Raw genomic sequence first — 18,739 nt, forward strand, 5'->3', positions numbered from 1 at the left:
GAGCCCCGGCCGTGCCGCCGCCGCTGCCATGTGGCCCCCAGACCCCGACCCCGACCCGGACCCCGAGCCCGCCGGCGGCTCCCGTCCCGGCCCCGCTGTCCCCGGGCTCCGCGCCCTGCTGCCGGCGCGCGCTTTCCTCTGCTCTCTCAAAGGCCGCCTCCTGCTGGCGGAGTCGGTGAGTGCGGCGGGACCCTCGGCCGCCCGGCTTAGACTGCGGGGCTCCTTTCGGAGGAGGACGTCGGGGCGCGGGTGGGGTCCGGGGGCGGCCGCTGTGCTCCGATACACCCCTCCCCGCGCCGCCTCGGCCGACTTCTCTCGGGCGCCCGGCGAAGTTGGGCCGAGGTCCCCAAACTTTGGACGGCGGGGCGGGCCCAGAGCCCAGGCCATCTGCGGTGCTGTCCCCGCGAATCCAGAGCTGGGGGCCGTGGGAAGCGGGCGGGGCCCGGGTAGGTGGGTCCCGCTGTGTGACCCGGGCGCCCCCGCCCTCTCTGGGCCCCGGGGACTCGGGCCGCTCGGACCTCCTGGACTCCCGGGCCGCGGCGGGTTCCGCTTTCCTGCGCGCGGGGAGGGCGGGCCGGGGCCTGGACATGCGGGGCGGAGGCGGGGCCGAGTGGGCGGGGGCCGTGCGGAGCGGGAGGGACCCCCCCCACCCCTGGGACTGGGTGAGGTGGCCCCGCGGTGACTTCATCGCCCTCCTCCCCTCTGCGGCCGGGCTCCTTCCTACTCCGCGCTCGTCCCTACCCTGGCCGGTGGGGATTCTTTGTCCTCTGGACACCGTAGGCGCCCGCACTGTTCTCCGTGGGGTGGTGGTGGCGCTGGGCCGCCGGGGTTGGTGAGGGAGAGGCCGGACCAGAGGCAGGGGGATGCGCACGGCGGCGGCCACTTGTTGCTTAGATCCCAGCGACTTGGCCCTTCCTCCCCTCGTCCCCACTTTACAGATGAGAGCGCTCAGGCGCCTAATTTGACAGGTAGCTCAACTGAGGGGCCCAGTGAGAGCGGCTGGGAGAGTGGGGGCAGGAAGAAGGGGGATTCTGCTCCGGAACCTCTCTCTGGTCGCTCAGGGCAGAGGGCAGAAGGTGGTCCTGAGCCTCTCCCGCGGTCAGCCCAGAGGCCACCTGCCCAGCGCCCGAGACACCAAGTCCACACTCCGAGCCCACACTCCCAGCCCCACCCAGGAGACCACTGGGAGCCACTTGAGGGGAGAAGCCTCGAATCCACCGTCCCCTGAGGGACTTGAACCGCCCCCCATCCCCACCCAGGACCACCTCATGGGGGGAGGCATATGCCCAGCAGGAGCATAGAGGCCACCCTGGGCCCAGCAGATGTCAGGAATCCAGGTCAGGGAGGATAAGGAAGGGTGAATGGTCGGCACTCAGGGTTCACAGGAGCTGCTGAGGGCACTCCTGCCTCCCTAGTCCCCTCACTTCCACCCCCAGGCCAAGCAAGTGCAGAGGCTGACATGGACAGAAACAGAGAGAGGAAGTGGCCCCAGAAATCGTGGGATGAGAAAACAGGAATTGAGAGGGGAATCCCCAGAATTAGGCTTTGGGGCCTGGGCATAGGAGACAGGAAGGGGAGGGCCAGGGCTGGGTCGGTCCCACGGAAGGCCTTTCTGGGAGGCCCCAGCAGCCTCCCAGCCCTTGTCTATGCCTTAGTCTATCTGTCCAAAGGGGGCTCAGCTGCATCCGAGGCCATCTGCAGAGCGAATGGGGGTGCCCTGGGAACCCCCTGGGATCCCTGCAGTTTGTCTGAAGCAGCCACAGTGCTTCCTGTGAGGCATCTGGGTGTCCCCATGGGGCCTCCTGCACCCACTAGAAGCTACTCAGCCATGGACGTGTTCAAACGCAGCCACAGTGACAGAAACCAGGACAGATGGCCTCCCCAACACCCACAGGGCCAAGTTGCTTAAGAACTCTGTCTGGGACGGGTGCGGTGGCTCACGCCTGTAATCCCGACACTTTAGGAGGCCGAGGTGGGTGGATCACCTGAGGTCAGGAATTCGAGACCAGCCTGGCTAGCATGGTGAAACCCTGTCTCTACTAAAAATACAAAAATTAGCTGGGTATGGTGGCGGTCGCCTGTAATCCCAGCTACTCCGGAAGGCTGAGGCAGAAGAATCGCTTAAACCCAGGAGGTGGAGGTTGCAGTGAACTGAGATTGTGCCACTGCACTCCAGCCTGGGAGACAGAGGAAGACTCCATCTTGAGGGCAGTGGGAGGTGGGTAAGAGAACTCTATCTGGGGGGTCAGCCAGCCCTGGGTTCAAATTCTAGTAGCCTCTGATTAGCCATGTAACAGAGTCTTCTCATCTGTAAAGTGGGGCTGTGCTCATGGGTGGATGTGAGGGTCAGAGGAGACGCCCGTGAGCCTCAGGGCACCAGGCAGTGTGGAGCCCCAGGCTGGCCAAGAGGTCACCTTGGCCTGCTCTGCAGTGCACCTAAGCTGCAGGACTTACCAGGGCTTGACATCCTCCTGCATCAGCTCTTCGCACCTACAGAGTTGTGGGCAAGACCGCAGTGAACATTTATTGATTCTTATAGTTCAAGTACAGCCGGCCCTGTGTGAATAAGGCAGCAGGGCCTGAGGTCAGTGCCAACGCACCCTCTCTTGGATGTTCCTTTCTTCTTATTATGAAAATCTGCAAATACATTAAAATGCTAAAAGATTTTTTTGCTTTATCTGTCCATCAATCCATTTTATCTTTTAACACAAAATAAATTGCAGACATCAGGACATTTCAACTCTGAACACTTCAGCATGCATATCATTAACTAAGGTTCAAGATTTGTTTTTTGTTTTCAAGGTGAAATTTACATTCAGTGACAAGCCCACGTCTTCGGTGTTGGGTGTTACTTTTTGGAAACTGGTTCCTAACTTTGATTTCCCTCCACAGGGCAGAGTGGAGTGGATGTGCTTGGGAGGCTGGAGCTTTCTGACTCGGTCCTGGCAGGGAGCTGGGGTGGGGTGAGGTGAGGACTTAGGGCCATGCCCAGGACTGGGAGGCAGCATAGGTGTGGGCCTGGGCCATGCTGGGGTTCTTTTTTTTCAGCAGGGGTGGCGGACAGGGTCTCTCACTCTCTCACCCAGGATGGAGTGCAGTGGCCTGATCACAGTTCACTGCAGCCTTGACCTCCCTGGGCTCAGGTGATGCTCCCACCTCAACCTCCCCAGTAGCTGGTATTACAGGCACACACCACCACGCCCAGCTAATTTTTGTATATTTTGCAGAGATGAGGTTTTGCCATGTTACCCAAGTGGGGGTCAAATTTCTGGGCTCAAGCAATCCACCTGCCTTGGCCTCCCAAAGTGCTGAGATTACAGGCGTGAGCCACTGCGCTTGGCCTGGGATTCTAATCTGGCTCTGCCACTTCCCAGCTGTGGGACTGTGAGCAGTTGGCTTCCCCTGCTGGAGCCTCCTCTATCCTGACCACAGGGCCTGGCTCAGAGGAGCACTGGACAAGGAGCATGAAAAGGCTCTGACTTCACCTCAAACTCCTTCCCTGCAGGGTCTCTCGTTCATCACTTTTATCTGCTATGTGGCATCCTCAGCATCTGCCTTCCTCACAGCACCTCTACTGGAGTTCCTGCTGGCCTTGTTCTTCCTCTTTGCTGATGCCATGCAGCTGAATGACAAGTGGCAGGGCTTGTGCTGGCCCATGATGGTGAGGACAGGGGCCCCAGGAGGGAGGGGTACCCTGCACAGAGCAGCCAAATGAGGAGTCTGGAGTCGTGCACTTGGGCCCTTATCCTTTCTCCAGTGTGCTGAAGTTTGCAATTGGTTAGAACTGGATGGAGAGACCAAGCTTCAGATCATCCCAGCTCCACTCCTCAGCAGCCCTGTGATCTGAAGTGGGCTGTGGTGCTTCTAGAGCAGGTCTTTGAGACAGGGAACCCGGAGAGGGGTCTCTGGCCACCAGGTGGCGCTAGTGCTCCCCATGGGTCTTGCAGGAATGAGCTGCCACCACAGGAATTCAAGCCATTTCCACGCGGGCAGGACAGGTTAACTGAGGACTTGCAGGGCTTACCCAGACCTCAGCCATTGGCAACCCTCACCTCGTTTTAGCACCTGTGAGGGCCCAGACCCCAGTGGACTTCGCTGAAGAGAAAGGGCAGCAAAGGCTGGACTTTAACCCTTGTCTCTTGACTTCATATCCAGCATCTGCTGCCTCAGGAGGGCTGCACCTCCCAAGTGTCCCCATCTTAGGGACAGGTCAGCAGAAACTGTGATCCATAAATGGATCGGCCACAAGAGTGTGGCAAAGCCGAGGCGCAGAAACAGATCTCCCCATTGGAGAACAGGAAGGGAGCAGGTGGGGGTGTTTCCAACTTCTGCTTCTACCACGTCACAGGGCAGGCTGCAGCCTGATCCACAGTTTTTTGTCCACAGCTTAGGACAGCAGCCCCGCTGGACCTGGGATAGGGCAGTGTCAGCTGCTGGCAGGGCAGCAGAGGCACCTGGGGGGTGGGACAAGGGCCTAGGCACGTGGGTAGGGCCAGGATGGGGTAGGAGCCCTCAGGTGCTAGGCCTGGGGCTGGGAACAAGAACAGGCTGCCAGGCCTCCTCCCCATGCTGTGCTCAGCTCCAGGGGCTCAAGGCAGCATGATGGTGTCCCTCTCTCCCCAGGACTTCCTGCGCTGTGTCACCGCAGCCCTCATCTACTTTGCCATCTCCATCACGGCCGTCGCCAAGTACTCGGATGGGGCTTCCAAAGCCGCTGGGGTGAGCAGCCGCCCTACCCCTCCGGAAACTGCAGATGACACTCTAGCTGCTCACTTAGGGTGGGACCTGGGGCAGAGCCTTTCCCTGCTGGGGCCCCCCTGGGGTCTCATGTGGGTCCCGATGATGATTCCAAAGTCCTCTCATTAGAGATTGACTCTACCCAGAGTTTTGAAAGGCTGTTTGTCAAACCAAGTTCACAGCTCATTTTCCCACTTCTGTTACTCAGAGGGGTCTGTGCCTGTCACTCGGGCTGTCTGTCCAAGCAGGTCTGAAATGGGCCACAAGGCTGGGGCAGCCCTCCCGGAGCAGGGAGTCAGCCCTGTGATACGTCCCATCCACCCTGTCCACAGGTGTTTGGCTTCTTTGCTACCATCGTGTTTGCAATTGATTTCTACCTGATCTTTAACGACGTGGCCAAATTCCTCAAACAAGGGGACTCTGCAGATGAGACCACAGCCCACAAGACAGAAGGTGAGCGGCCGGCCTAAACACCCCAGCAGTGCTGCAACAGGGGCCTGTCCTCCCTTGGGGATGGCCGGCTAGTTTGAGGCTGGGGTGGGATCATTTCCTCTCTCCCCATGGCAGTGTTTTTACAGCCCATTCTCACCTACTCTCATGCAGCACTGATCCAAAGCCAGTTTCATTCCCCTTGTGCCCCCTCACCCCAGCCTTTTTAGGAAGGGCAAGCAGTGGGCATGGCTGAGCCAAGTCTCCCTGGACGACCCCCCTGGGCAGCCAGTCATTCTCAGGGCAGCCAGTCATTCTCAGGGCACCTGTCCACCTGGGATCCAGAGTGGCCACCCCCCCAACCCAGCCCCTCTGCTGTCTTACCCATCCAAGCCTGTCCTGGGGAGCTCCGAGGCCAGAGAGCAGTCAGACCCAGAAACCATGGCAAGGGACACATGATGTGTCCCATACCAGGGGAGGGGCCAGATGCGACAGCAATGACAACAGTAAAAGAAGGGCCGATAGAGGTAGGGATACAGTAGCTGAAAGCAGGCCCACACTGAGTGCCAGCCAGCCCGAGGCTCCAGAGGGGCCGCTAGAGCTGGGCCTTGATGGATGGTGGTAGAGGAGTACGCAGGCACAAGAGAGCAGGCTGGTGCGGGAAGAAGACTGAAGGCAGGGACAGCAGGCGCTTCTGCCCGGGAGATGCTTCTCTGGACCAGGCAGATGTGCCCCTGGGCTGGCAGTGCCTGTGGCTGGGCAGGTAGACAAGGGCAGCTCTGGAAGGGCCTGCAGGCCCCACCCTGTGGTTGGGATCTTCCCCAGGCAGAACCAGGCTTAAGAGACACTAGTTTCCTAATAGCCAGGTGCTGGGGCCATGGGGATTTGTGAATCCCAGAAACTGTCCTTTTGCTCAAAATGAATGCCACTCATCCCATTCCGTCCCTTGGCAAATACTAGGTTAGAGCTCCCAGGCGGTTTCCTCAGGCTCTGCAGCCTGCTCCCAGCACAGCAAGTGATCCCAGCCAGCCAGCCCAGGGAACAATTAGTAAACGTCAGTGGAAACTTGGGAGGTTTTCGTTTTTTTTTTTCTTTTTTTACTATTTGAAGAGTTTCACATATGTAACAATTATTTTGCTGTAAAATTATTCCTGACTTATATGTTAGAATTGAATGTAGCGGCCAAGCACAGTGGCTCACGCCTGTAATCTCAACACTTTGGGAGGCCGAGGTGGGTGGATCACTTGAGGTCAGGAGTTTGAGACCAGCCTGGCCAACATGGTGAAACCCCATCTCTACTAAAAATACAAAAATTAGCCGGGCATGGTGGCGCCCACCTGTAATCCCAGCTACTTGGGAGGTTGAGGCAGGATAATTGCCTGATTTTGGGAGGCGGAGGTTGCAGTGACTTGAGATCACAACATTGCACTCCAGCCTGGGCAACACAGCGAGACTCCGTCTCGGGGGGAAAACAAAAAATTGAATATAGCAAAACCCACAAAATCTGAGGAGTGCAGCCCAGGAAGAGGAGTAAGGGGCAGAGCTGGGGTTTAGGGACTAGGCTGCCCACACCCAAGCCCTGGGCCCGGCCATGAGCCAGCGACAGTGCGGGGACTGACTGGGGTTCTGAGAGACAGAGGCTGGCCAGGGAGGGGATGAGCATCAGGAAGAAGCAACCAGCACTGGGGCAGAGTAGGGGGTTAGTGACTCTGGTGCTTTTCCTTCTGGGGTGGAGGTTCCAGAAGGTTCTACAGAGCTCCCTTCAGTATTGGGATTTCAGGAACCCTCGAGGCACACCTCATAGGCCGGCCCTTACCATTATAAAATTGTTTCTGATTACAATATTAAACAAGGATTGGGAAAGGGGATTGAAGATATAAAATGGCTAAAAAGAGGCTTGCTGATTTTCCAGTATATTTTAGTTTTGGGGACAAGAAAATGGTCATCCTTACCTTGTCCTGCTGAACCAGGGGGTGGGGATAGAGCTGGGATGCAGAGGTACAGCCCTGACCCGCCCAGCTGAGAACAGCCCAGGGAGACTCGGGAGGGGCTGCGCCTGAGGAAGGGGCACCTGGGCTTCAGTCTTGGGCTGGAAACACCCCCACCTGCACCCGTACCCACACCCTGGAGGTGCAAGTGGCTGCTGTGGCTAGGCGCAGTGGCTCACGCCTGTTACCCCAGCACTTTGGGAGGCCAAGGCAGATAGATCACCTGAGTTCAGGAGGTCAAGACCAGCCTGACCAATATGGTGAAACCCCATCTCTACTAATAATACAAAAATTAGCCGGGCATGGTGGCACACGCTTATAATCCCAGCTACCAGAGGCTGAAGCAGGAGAATCGCTTGAACCCGGGACGGTAGAAGTTGCAGTGAGCCGAGATCGCGCCATTGCACTCCAGCCTGGGTGATGAGCGAGACTCCATCTCAAAAAAAAAAAAAAAAACAAGAGAAAGTGGCTGCTGCCTCAGGAAAGCCTCAGGCCTGGGGCCTACCCTGATGCCAGCGATCACTGCGAAGGGTAGCGTCAGCTGTGAGTGCCCTGCACCCAGGCTCCTGCCAGCAACCCAGCTGTGCTTCCCCAGAGACCATTCCCGGGCACCACTGCCCTGAGCCTCCTGCCAAGCATCCTCTCTGCTTTCCTTTCAGAAGAGAATTCCGACTCGGACTCTGACTGAAGGCCTGGCGGGTGCCCTGGCAACCTGAGCCACACAGGCCTCCACTCCTGCGCCTCACAGGGGACGCTGGTGTTGGAGGGGAAGCCTGGACTTCTGAGTTGCAGAGGGGGCTGCGGACACAGCAGGCCCCCCACAGCTTCAGGTTCTGCCTGAGCCCAGCCTACCAGGCTTGCCCCTCAGCTCAGCACTGTTGACCATGCTGCGTGTGAGGGCATCTTGGGTGTCCCACCCCTTCTCCCCATTTCTGTCCCACAGGCCTTCAGCCCTTTAACCTCTCTGCCAAAAACCAGCACAAGGAGACAAAGCAGAGCCTTGTCTCCACCTGGGCAGCAGGCGTTCCATGCTGCTAGGTGGTGGGGGTTGGGGGTCTTCTGTTTCACTAACAGGAACAAAGACAGAAACCGTGACAGGGCTGCCCCGCCAGGCCCCGCTGGGTTTGTCTGCACTTGGTGCTCCTGCCCACGCCAGGCACTTTGGTGACAATGACCCTTCCAAGAATCTTTGGTTCAAGGAGCACTAGTTCCCTCTTCATTCCTGAAGCAGGGAGAAACTGACCTTTGCCTTGTCGCTCAGGAGAGTGGGGCTCGGCACCCATAACCGACACCTCCCACCCTTGGAAACCATGTTTTCTGAGGGTGAGATGACCATTCTGGGTCTAAGACTGTTTCAAAGAAGAGCTCATAGACTGAACTGGTCCAGAAGACAGAGGGTACAACAGTGACGTCACAGTGACAGTGTCACGGGGAGCTGGGCGGGCCCAGCCAAACCCTTCTTATTCCTAGAGCCCAGGCAGCAGGCAGGAGTTCCTGGACCCTCAGGACAGTGAACTTCCAGACCCCAGGGCAGGTCTATGGGCCACTGCGGGAGATGAGACTAGCCTTCTGTGTTCACCTAACGACTTATACTGTGTATCTGTCTTTGATGGAATTTTGTAACTTTTTATATATTTTTTTTATACAAAAGCAGCTTCTTAACAGATGGCATTTTCTGTGACTCTAGGCCTCACAAAAGAGCCAGAGTTCTGGACCCATGTTTGGAGCATCTGTAGCCTTATTCTCTTGCATGTGAATCTCTTACCCTGAAAAAAAGCCATAATGAATTAAGCCAGACTGACCACTTGCTTGGAGTGTGTGTTTGAAAAAACTGGAGCAATACTGTTGGGTATCATGTCAGGCTTCAGTACAAGCTGGTAACGCCAGTGTGGATCCTGTCAGCTTTCAGTTTTAGCAAAAATATACATGAAATCTGACTACCATTTAATCCTTTATTTCAGTGGTCCCTAACCTTTTTGGCACCAGGGACCAGTTTTGTGGAAGACAGTTTTTCCACGGACTGGGGATTGGCAGGGGTAGGTTGGGGTGAGGGTGGGAGGGGATGGTTTCAGGATCAAACGGTTCCATCTCACATCATCAGGCATTAGATGCTCATAAGGAGCACACAACCCTAGATCCACAGCATGCAGAGTTTACAATAGGATTCGTGTTCCTATGAGAACCTAATCCCACTGCCGAGCTGACAGGAGGTGGAACTCAGTTGCTTGCCACTCACCTCCTGCTATGCGGCCTGGCTCCTAACAGGCCCCATGGTACCAGTCCACTGCCCAGGGGTTGGGGACCCTGGCTCTAGTTCTCACACTATCCTGTTTTACAAACAAAAAAACTAAGACAAAGGTCGGGTAAGTGGCCCAGGGCCCTCTCACTTACACATCAGGATAGTGTCTCACAGCAGCCTCAGGCAGTGGGAACCCTGGGGCTCTCTAACAGCCCAGAGAACTGCAGCCCTGGAGGACCCAGGTCCCTGTTCTCGTCCAGGCTGATGGGAAAAGACAAGACATTCCACCCAAACTGTCACACACCACATGTGCTGAAAACACATATGAAAGCTGGGTGTGCAGGAGCGGAGAGGCCCCTGGTGGAATTTAGTTCCACCTTGTCAGCCCTGGCAAAGCGGCAAAGCTGGTGTCACAGAGGCCTTGTTCCACTGAGGATCATGGCTCTGTTCAACTTCCACACAGCAGCCCTGTTTCAGGAACTGGATCCGTAACCTTTAAGGGGCAGAGGAGGCCAGTCAGAGTGAGGAGAGACAACGACATCCTTACATGTCCATTTATTAAACAAGAGTTCCTTCATGACGATTTAATACAATAGTTATTAACGATTAGTGTTGAGAAAATTATTTTCCTCTACATACAAAAATACAGATTTGAACACTATGAAAAAGATCAAGACAAGTACCGTGAAAAATTGGTCCTTCAAATGAAAGGGGGAAAATTGAGGGCAATGTGAGGCTTTGCCTGCTGTCAGGGACAAATCAATAGCAGCAAAGCTTTGGGGCCCCAACCCACTCCAGACATACAGACTTGAACCCGAGAGCCAGGCCAGCCAGGGGGCACCCACCCAGGGCTTCCGTGTCAGCTGAAAAACCAAACACATAAACCTAAGTTTGCCCAATAGGCATTGCCTCAGAAAGCCCACAGTTGTGTCTTTAAACTGCCTAAATGAAAGAGACTTAACAAGTAAAATGTGATAGTTGTTAATATTGCCCCCCAAAAGTGCCACCAGGTGAAGTACCACGGATAAATCATATTGGAAAGTTACTACTTAGCCATCTGGCTTGACTTCCTTGGTTATCAAATAATTACATATTCTGACCCTTCAGAAGGACATCAAAAGCTACGATTTTATGTTTCAATCCATCTGTACCTTCATTTGCAATGGCTCAGCTAGTTTATTCAAGGGTTTTGGGACCAGCCATAACTCACGCCCTGCAGGAAGGAGAGGCGAAAGGAGCTGCTGAAGAGTATGTGTCTGTGTCTTGGTGTCATCTAGCTCCTCACAGCAAACAGCCTGGTTTGTTCAGGCCTGAAGCCTGGAATATGCCGCCGAGCCTAGCCAGAGCATCCACAACGAACCAATACGAGATCCGAGTGGAAGGTGAGAGCTCCAGAGCTGGCTGAGTTCCCCCGGGAAGCTTCCCACTCTGCAGTGGCAGGAAGGCCGCACCTCTGCAGGACGCCCGCACTGATCCTGGAAGGGGCCCAGGCCAGAGAATACACTTGGGCTCAGTTCACCAGCCCAAACCACAGGGGAAGGAGCCAGACACTGGCCTCTCACCATTTTACACCCAAAGACAGGAGGTCAGGGCTCTGATGCTACTCTCGTTTGTAAAATATGGAACCACTTTCTTTGTACTGTTTGAGGTGAGCAGTGGCTCCAAACTGAGCAAGTGGTTAAAAAATGCCAAATGCAATTATACTGACATAATTATTTCACAGAAATATACTCTTACTCTCAGACTATTTAAATAAGCAGGAACAAGATGTGGGAGAAGCAGCAGCAGAGAGGAAAGAGGAATAGCCAGGGAATTTTTTTGTTGTTTTTTTCTTCTTTAAAATACATACGAAGTGTAAAGAGAAAATGGCCAAAACCTCAAAACTACCATTGTTGAAAACAATATTAAAAGGACACAATCTAAAATCATGCTACAAAAATAGTGTTATCTGGCTTAACTAAATGTACATCTTTTTTTCCAATTCCATGATTGACAAGAGTGCTTATGCGACGCATGGAAGGCACCAGAGGTGAAGTGATTATTTGCCTTAAAATATAGAAAGACAGAATTGCCTACTTTGAAAAAAAGAATAGTCATACTTGTAAATAAATAGTTTAGTGTTTCTGCCATGGGATCCTGAACCCCTACAAATTTCAACATATACAAATAGTTTCAATTCCTAGCATTCTCTTAGAGGGAACCATGTCAAACAAAATCAAGTTAGGAAAAGCACTGATTTTATCCAAGTAGGTCAATTTGAGGCAAGATACAAAAACTCATTTTAAAATGGGTTACAGAGTGAAAGAGTTGGGAGCAGGCAGCCCCCTTTGGGCCTGGGCCAGCCTACAAGTCCATCATAGGTGTCCTGCCCTTGCATCTGCCAGCCCTCGGGCCAGCCAGGTCTCCCTTCAAACCCTGAGTATTTGCCTTCCTCACTTCTGCAAAGAGGGGAACAGAGTCTTGAAACCTGCAAAATTGATTCTGGAAAAAGCAGGCAAGCAAAGCAGGGCCTGTGGGGGGAAGCAGCGTGAGTCAGGCCTCACCCTGGTGCAAGGGCACCAAGTCTCCCTTCTCTCCCCTCGTCTCCTCACCATCCCTTCGCATGACTGACTTTCCTGATAAAAATGGGGTACTTCCTACTGGGTGTCTGCACTGTCATCCAAAGGCAACTCAAGACATGATAGTTTTAGACTATGATCAAATCTCACACGAACCATTATCAGAATCTTGTTTCACACCATCTCTCTTTTCAGGAACAGTTAGGAAAAGAAACTCTGGCCTGGCCCTAAATCCCATTAGCAAAGCTGACTAAGGTGGTTTGAGATATGTTCTTACTCCTAAACTCAAACTTTAAAAGTTTCGATAGCTCCCTGGGGTCCAAGCCAAAGGCTCCCTGGCCTTTCTGTATTATGCATCCCAAAGAAAACACGCCACCCCAGGTGTCTAGATAGCAAGTCACCTGAATTAAAGCCTCAGCATAAAAAAACATAGACAACAAACTTACCCTATGAAATAGGTACACCATTCAAGGACCCGTCATCTAAACTTTTCTAGGCAAGTTGCCAGTGATTCAAACTCAGCGGGCTCGTGGGTGATTTTTTCCCTTACTGTTACGTTTGTGGATAGGAAAACGAGAAAGGAAAAAAAAATCCCAAAGGTTGAAAAACTGTATCCAAATGGAAAAAGAATATATCCCAGACAAAAGAAGAGAAAATATAATAGGACCTATTCCGCTTCAAGCTGAAGAGTGTACAAATGCTACTCACTCACATGAAGAAGAATTAAACAGAACATTCACTTTCAGAAGAACATTCTTCTAGACGTAATAGATATTGAAGGTATTTTCTCTCACGGTTTCTAAATAAAAGAAACATAAAAGGTCAAATATTTTAAATTACTTTCTCAACCAGACAGTTCTTGTGATTTGAATGACATCTGCTGAGAAGAGAAGAAACACAAGATTCTGTAAAGCGCCAGGGAAGTTTACAAAGCTGAAAGCTGAGGGTGTCAGGCCTGCATCCTGTCTGAGATGGCAGCCAAGCCAGCTTCAGAGTCACCTGCTGGACCCACATGTTCCTGAGCCAGATGCCAGGAGCTCACCCATAGCACGGGGAAGACCTGTCCCCAGCATCCCACTCTTGACCTCAAGCTGACTGTGGAACATGAGACAGCTTTCAAAGACAAGAGGACAGGAAGGCAGTTAACCAAGTACACATTTCCAAGATAGCCTGAGCTGTCTAGTGCTGATGGAAGACAGGCGGGGTGTTCCAGGCCACCGCTTCCTCCTTCATCTCCCAGACCTGACTGTGTGTGGACCTCACCAGCCTACCAAGCTGTTGGGCCTGGACATGGGTGCTGATAAAATAAGACAAACCTGGAAAAACCCTGGATTCTGCAACTTCACTGGGAACTAACAAGGCACCTAGAGACCTCACAAGCTAATGGCAGTCCCTGGAGTAGGAAGCAACTTGTTATTCTGCTCAAGAGAATCCACAGTAGCTCTTGGCCTAGAAACTTTTTCCCCCTTTCTGATACCTGTTTAACGTCATTATTTCTCTGTAAACAAGATCTGGAGAAGATGACAGTCAGGCAGTGGCACAAAGACTTCATGATTGCTTTGTTTTGAACACAGATGAGACAATGGGAACCCTTAAATCATCACTGCCTTGCAGAATCACTAAATTGGTCAGGTGTCTCCACACTCTAGGTGCTAAGACCAACCCACAGAAAATCTGGCGATTTACCTCGTCAGAGAGGGATTAGACCTCAGTTCACCTCTTAGAGCACATGGATAGGTGAGGTTTTCTCATGTGAATCTACAAGAAAATGTACGCCTGGGCCACACGCAGGACATGACAGACACTAGGGTTGTTCAGGGCTCATTCACTGCAAGCAAGAATTCACATACATGAGCGCGCAAAGGTGTTGGAGCTTGGTCTCCTCAGGCTTAACCCAACGCTGACTCACTAGGACAGCTTCCCAGAACCACAGATGAAACTGCAAACTTGAAGAGCGTCAAAATGTTTTCAACTGAGTCACGAAGCTCTCCCAGAAGCACCCGACATAGGGTGGAGGTCAGACACATTCCGTGGCTGCCCACAGGCGTGAGCCTTCCCGCCAGGGGACAGTAACAGGACCCAAAGGGCTGCGGGTGCTGCCGGCTTCCCAGGGCCAAGCCCTCAGAGCTGGGCTGGCCTTGCCCATGCTGGCTTTAGCTCACGTTGCCAAGGAAGATGTGTATCGGGGCTGTGCAGGCTGCCACATTCTTGCTTTTTCTGTAGACAAAAGTCACCTCCCTCGGATGGCTGTTCACTTCAAATCGAACTTACCTGACACGATTTTAATCTGTAACTGCATCTGCTCTTCCCAGCTTTATGTGGGGCCAACAAGTATCTTCAACCTTTCATGACTGTAATCCCTCTTTAAGGCAGGGAAAACGTATTTCCCTCCCATGCCTTCAGCAGTGTGAAGGAAGGATATCAAAGAGAAATCAGAGGGAAAAAATACCAAATCCACCCAATCAGTGCCAAAATAAACTTTCTCTGAGGACGTCAGTGTTTGCATCCATCTAAAACCACCAGAGGTTCCACCAAATGCTTGAGGGTTTCAGCTGTACAGTGTCCAGGAACAAATCCAAATGCACATAGCAACTGCAGTTTCTTCAAGTTTTGCTTGAAATGTGAAAACCTATATCATCCCACCAGAACAGTGAGAAAAACTAAGGTCACTCAGCCTTCAAATGCCCCAAACCAAACTGATATTGGTCCCTATTCAAACTATTAAATGCAAAACACTTCCTTCAATTTGCCAAGAGGTCATTTTAAGGCTCCCAGATATAGATTGTCTTCTGTTTGCACAGAGGCAATATAAGAAAAATATAGGCGTCTTCACATTCACCGTGGACAACCCTATTCCCTCCATAACTTTCGTCACCACATGGTCTATACATGATGACATGTGCAACCACACATTACATCAAATAGGAAGTGTCCATGGCACCACTTCCGGTCCTAGTGAGAGTTAAATACAAGGAGAACATTTACAAAACCATGGGGGAGCCTCATGGCACAAAGGATATTAAATAGTTACAGGGACATAAATAATTCTGAAGACTCTATCACGAAGATGCAAATTGACTCCTAAGTCGCTCTGTGGCGCGTCATCCTTTTTGGTCATTCACCTGCATTTAGTTTCAGTGACTTCAGAACTATTTCTTGCAGCTGACAACATATCCTCGGGAGGCCGACCACCTGCTCCCACTTTCACCAGATGATCAAGTGGTTTTACTGAAGTGACCTGGGAAAACTTGGGCAACAAGCCCACCTGAATGGTGTTTTTCTTTTTAATCTCACTTCAAAGGTGGTCTTTTTTGGGGGCCAAGTAACATGATTCCCAGCAGGAGATTTCTGATAAAGCTCAGGGTGGTCCTTCCAAGTGGGCCCCATTTAATGCAAGGCTAAGCCTTTGTGGCCTTATTTTAAAAGGGACTCTCAAAGGGAGATAAGCCCAGTTTTGACTTTGCAAACACACTCAACAGACCTGCCAGGCAGCACACCCAGCTGTGAGCCGGCCTGGCTGCCCTCTCTGTGGGAGCAGAGGGGAGACAGTTGTTAACAGGCTAGCAGGGTCAGCCCGAGGCAGACATGGTGCTCAGCCACATAGCCTGGGCCACTGCTCCGAACTCAGATCGTACTCAAGGTGTTGGTGCAGGGAGCTAACCCCAGCTCCGACCCCCAGCCCAGCAGTGTTGCCTGATCAACACTGTGAGATCAGATGCTATCCTTTCCCGGGGAATGAGACGCCACATGTGCATAAGGGGACGCTTTCTCACAAAGAACCCCGCCACCCCCTCGGAGTTATTTATTACACAGTACACTGCTAAAGCTGTCAACATTTGTCAGCACTTGATCTTGGGGATTTCTCCACATTACTGCAAAATCCTCCTACCACAGTAAGTGCTTTTTGGTAAGGGCTAAACACAAAATGTTAGAGCTAGAGTGAGGTTTGTAAACATTAAAAACAGTTCAAAGAGTGAAAACCTGACAAACTAAACCAACTTTTTTCCATAAAAGATATAATTAATCTCTAATTAAAAAACAAAACAAAACTACTGCATCATGGGGACTCACTGAACTCATTCACCACACACAATAATCTTCACTTTATCAATAATCAATCAGAAACCTTAAGCAGCTAGGATTTTTTACCCCAACAACTCCCAAGAATGATGTCTGTAGTTATGATACTGAGGAGCCCAAAGCAACAGTTAGTGCCTTTTGAAACATGGGTGGAAGGGTGTGTTCTGGTGCAAATTCAAGTATTTTCAAATCCTAGACGAATCTGCTCAGAATCACGTTAGAACTCTTTGCAGGCATTTAGAAAATTAGCACACATCCCTAAAATAGAGGGGCGTGTGTGTGTGTGCGCATGCGCATGTGCATGCTGTTTTTTAACACAACCACATACCTCCCACCTGTGGTCCATGAAGCCAGCAAATGGGCAAGTGCTTTGGCTGGTGGAATAGGCTTGTTTCTTTCATGGCTTTTACCTGAGAAGGTAAAATGACTGAAAATCTGCAGTTCAGCCTCAAAGTACTTAGGGTAGGCAGGAAACTGGAAAACAAGATGGTCCCCATATTCCTGGAGAAGAATCTGGGGTTCAGGAAGCTGATTCATTTGAGGAAGAATCAAGTGATTTCTCATCAGAGTAGGAAACAAAAGGTAACCCTCCCATGAGTCACAGGTCCCTAGGAGCCATCCTAATAGGACATCAGCTTTCCCCAACCCTGTGGCCTTTGGGCTGGTGCTGGCTGCCTGGGGGCCCTGGCATGGAAGACGAGGAGTGGGTTGGATCCTGGCAGCCAGACTCAACACTGACTTGGAGCAGGTGGTGCCTAAAGCTGCCTGAGAACCACTGCCGACTGACCGTTCCAATGCTGTCCCTTCACTCATATTTCCCCCACTTTTAGCAGCCCCATTTAATCCAAAGTCGTCTTGTTACAAATACACATGACAGGGTGGCTCAGAGTCAAAGGAAGCCTGTGCTTCAGGGCAGGTAAGACCTCAAGTGGACCTGGGCAGTGACATGGCTGCTCCACAGCCCCAAACACCAAGGAACATGGGCCTCCTGACTCCACCGCGGACCCGCCCACTGGGCCACTCGGGAAACCCTTTCCCAAAATGAACTTTTACCAAAGAGGACAAAATTCAACTGAATCACATGGAAATCTGACACAACAAGGGAAAGAAAACTTGACTGAGAGACGGGCACAAGGACGGGAGGGAGGAGGATCCAGGCAGGTCCTCACGTGTCCAGGCGCTGGATCTCAGGGCGACTGTCCACATCCCTGGACTCTGTGCGGGCTCGGATGTAGTCATTGGTGCTCTGCTGGCGGACGCTGACTCTCCATTTCTGCACTGCCAGGAATGTGTTCACTGCATATGCCGCAGTCGCCAAGAAGCCAAATATCTAAAACACACCAGCACAGTTAGTCCTCGGGCACGTGGCCTAGCCCCCCCAAGGCTTCCGTGGTGACCCAAGCCACGTGCAGCCCCTTCCTCCTCTGCCAACTGACCACTACAACCCTGTGCCTTCATTCTTTGATCTCTTTCCCCTCTCAGCATCCCCATTTAATCTAAAGTCTTGTTTCAAATACATATGACAGGGTGGCTCAGAGTCAAAGGAAAGCCTGCGCCCAGCCCTGCTGGATGTGTGGCTGTCACACCACGGCTGAGTCTCTAGTCATATGACACACAGAAAATCTTGCCTGACCTAAAGACAGCCTAAGGTTTCCTTTGAAGTATTGTGGACCTATAACAAAAAAAATCACAAAAGGACCTCTTTTACTGCACCTTCAGGGCCTCTGGTCCCAGATAAGAAAATACAGTGGCCGGGCGCGGTGGCTCACGCCTGTAATCCCAGCACTTTGGGAGGCCGAGGCGGGCGGATCACAAGGTCAGGAAATCGAGACCACAGTGAAACCCTGTCTCTACTAAAAATACAAAAAATTAGCCGGGCGCGGTGGCAGGCGCCTGTAGTCCCAGCTACTCGGGAGGCTGAGGCAGGAGAATGGCATGAACCCGGGAGGCGGAGCTTGCAGTGAGTCGAGATCGCGCCACTGCACTCCAGCCTGGGCAACAGAGCGAGACTCCGTCTCAAAAAAAAAAAAAAAAAGAAAATACAGTGCAGACAAAATGTAACGTAGACAGAAAATCAGGGTTTTGCATGTGGGTCCCAAATCAAGCCACAGGGCCAAATGTTCCACATCACAGCCCCCATCCCACACCTGCCTCTCACTGGGCAGCTCCAAGTAAGCAGCTCCAGAGTGAGAAGCACAGAGTTTTAATTATTAAGACTGACAAATCTCCTGAGTGGCACCTGAGAAAACAGCTAGTTTAATCATTTATAAACCTTTTAATCCCCCCATTACAAAAAGGATATGTTCCTCATAAACTGAGAGCAATACAGAAATGCAGGGCATGCAGACGGAAAGTCCTACATTATCTGGTCCCTACCCGCCATGGCATTTCCACCTTGAAATGTCATGTGACTGCTAAATGGTGTCATGACTGCATTCAAGAACCCTCCCTTCCCCAGGCAGGTAAGGCTCTTTCTTTTTTTATTTATTTATTTTTTTTTTTAGACAGAGTCTCGCTGTGTCGCCCAGGCTGAAGTTCAGTGGTGCGATCTCAGCTCACTGCAAGCTCCGCCTGCCGGGTTCACGCCATTCCCCTGCCTCAGCCTCCTGAGTAGCTGGGACTACAGGCACCTGCCACCACACCCAGCTAATTTTTTTGTATTTTTAGTAGAGACGGGGTTTCATCGTGGTCTCGATCTCCTGACCTCG

General features: G+C 52.1%; 2 protein-coding genes across 2 annotated transcripts in view; one reads left to right on the forward strand and one right to left on the reverse strand.

The window, feature by feature from the left end:
- CMTM3 (CKLF like MARVEL transmembrane domain containing 3) lies at nucleotides 1-9,091 on the forward strand. The gene is made up of 5 exons (XM_017860260.1): nucleotides 1-175; nucleotides 3,506-3,661; nucleotides 4,624-4,719; nucleotides 5,070-5,190; nucleotides 7,814-9,091. The coding sequence occupies exons 1-5, from the start codon at nucleotides 29-31 to the stop codon at nucleotides 7,840-7,842; spliced, it is 549 nt and encodes a 182-aa protein (XP_017715749.1). The 5' UTR covers nucleotides 1-28; the 3' UTR covers nucleotides 7,843-9,091.
- Nucleotides 9,092-9,933: 842 nt separating this feature from the next.
- The window catches only part of CMTM4 (CKLF like MARVEL transmembrane domain containing 4), a 93,023-nt gene continuing 84,217 nt past the window's right edge, over nucleotides 9,934-18,739 (reverse strand). The window contains exon 4 of the mRNA XM_017860249.1: nucleotides 9,934-17,361. Within this exon, the coding sequence (XP_017715738.1) occupies nucleotides 17,197-17,361 (165 nt within the window). The 3' untranslated portion in view covers nucleotides 9,934-17,196. The remainder of the gene's footprint in view (nucleotides 17,362-18,739) is intronic.

Source organism: Rhinopithecus bieti, unplaced genomic scaffold (assembly GCF_001698545.2).
Source record: "Rhinopithecus bieti isolate Rb0 unplaced genomic scaffold, ASM169854v2 scaffold_53422, whole genome shotgun sequence".
Taxonomy (NCBI): Eukaryota; Metazoa; Chordata; class Mammalia; order Primates; family Cercopithecidae; genus Rhinopithecus; species Rhinopithecus bieti.

Excerpts from the sequence above, each read along its gene's own strand:
- CMTM3 (XM_017860260.1), top strand. The coding sequence starts at position 29 with ATGTGGCCCCCAGACCCCGACCCCGACCCGGACCCCGAGCCCGCCGGC. Across the intron at positions 3,662-4,623 it reads GCTTGTGCTGGCCCATGATG|GACTTCCTGCGCTGTGTCAC; the intron begins GTGAGGACAGGG and ends CTCTCTCCCCAG. Across the intron at positions 5,191-7,813 it reads CACAGCCCACAAGACAGAAG|AAGAGAATTCCGACTCGGAC; the intron begins GTGAGCGGCCGG and ends CTTTCCTTTCAG.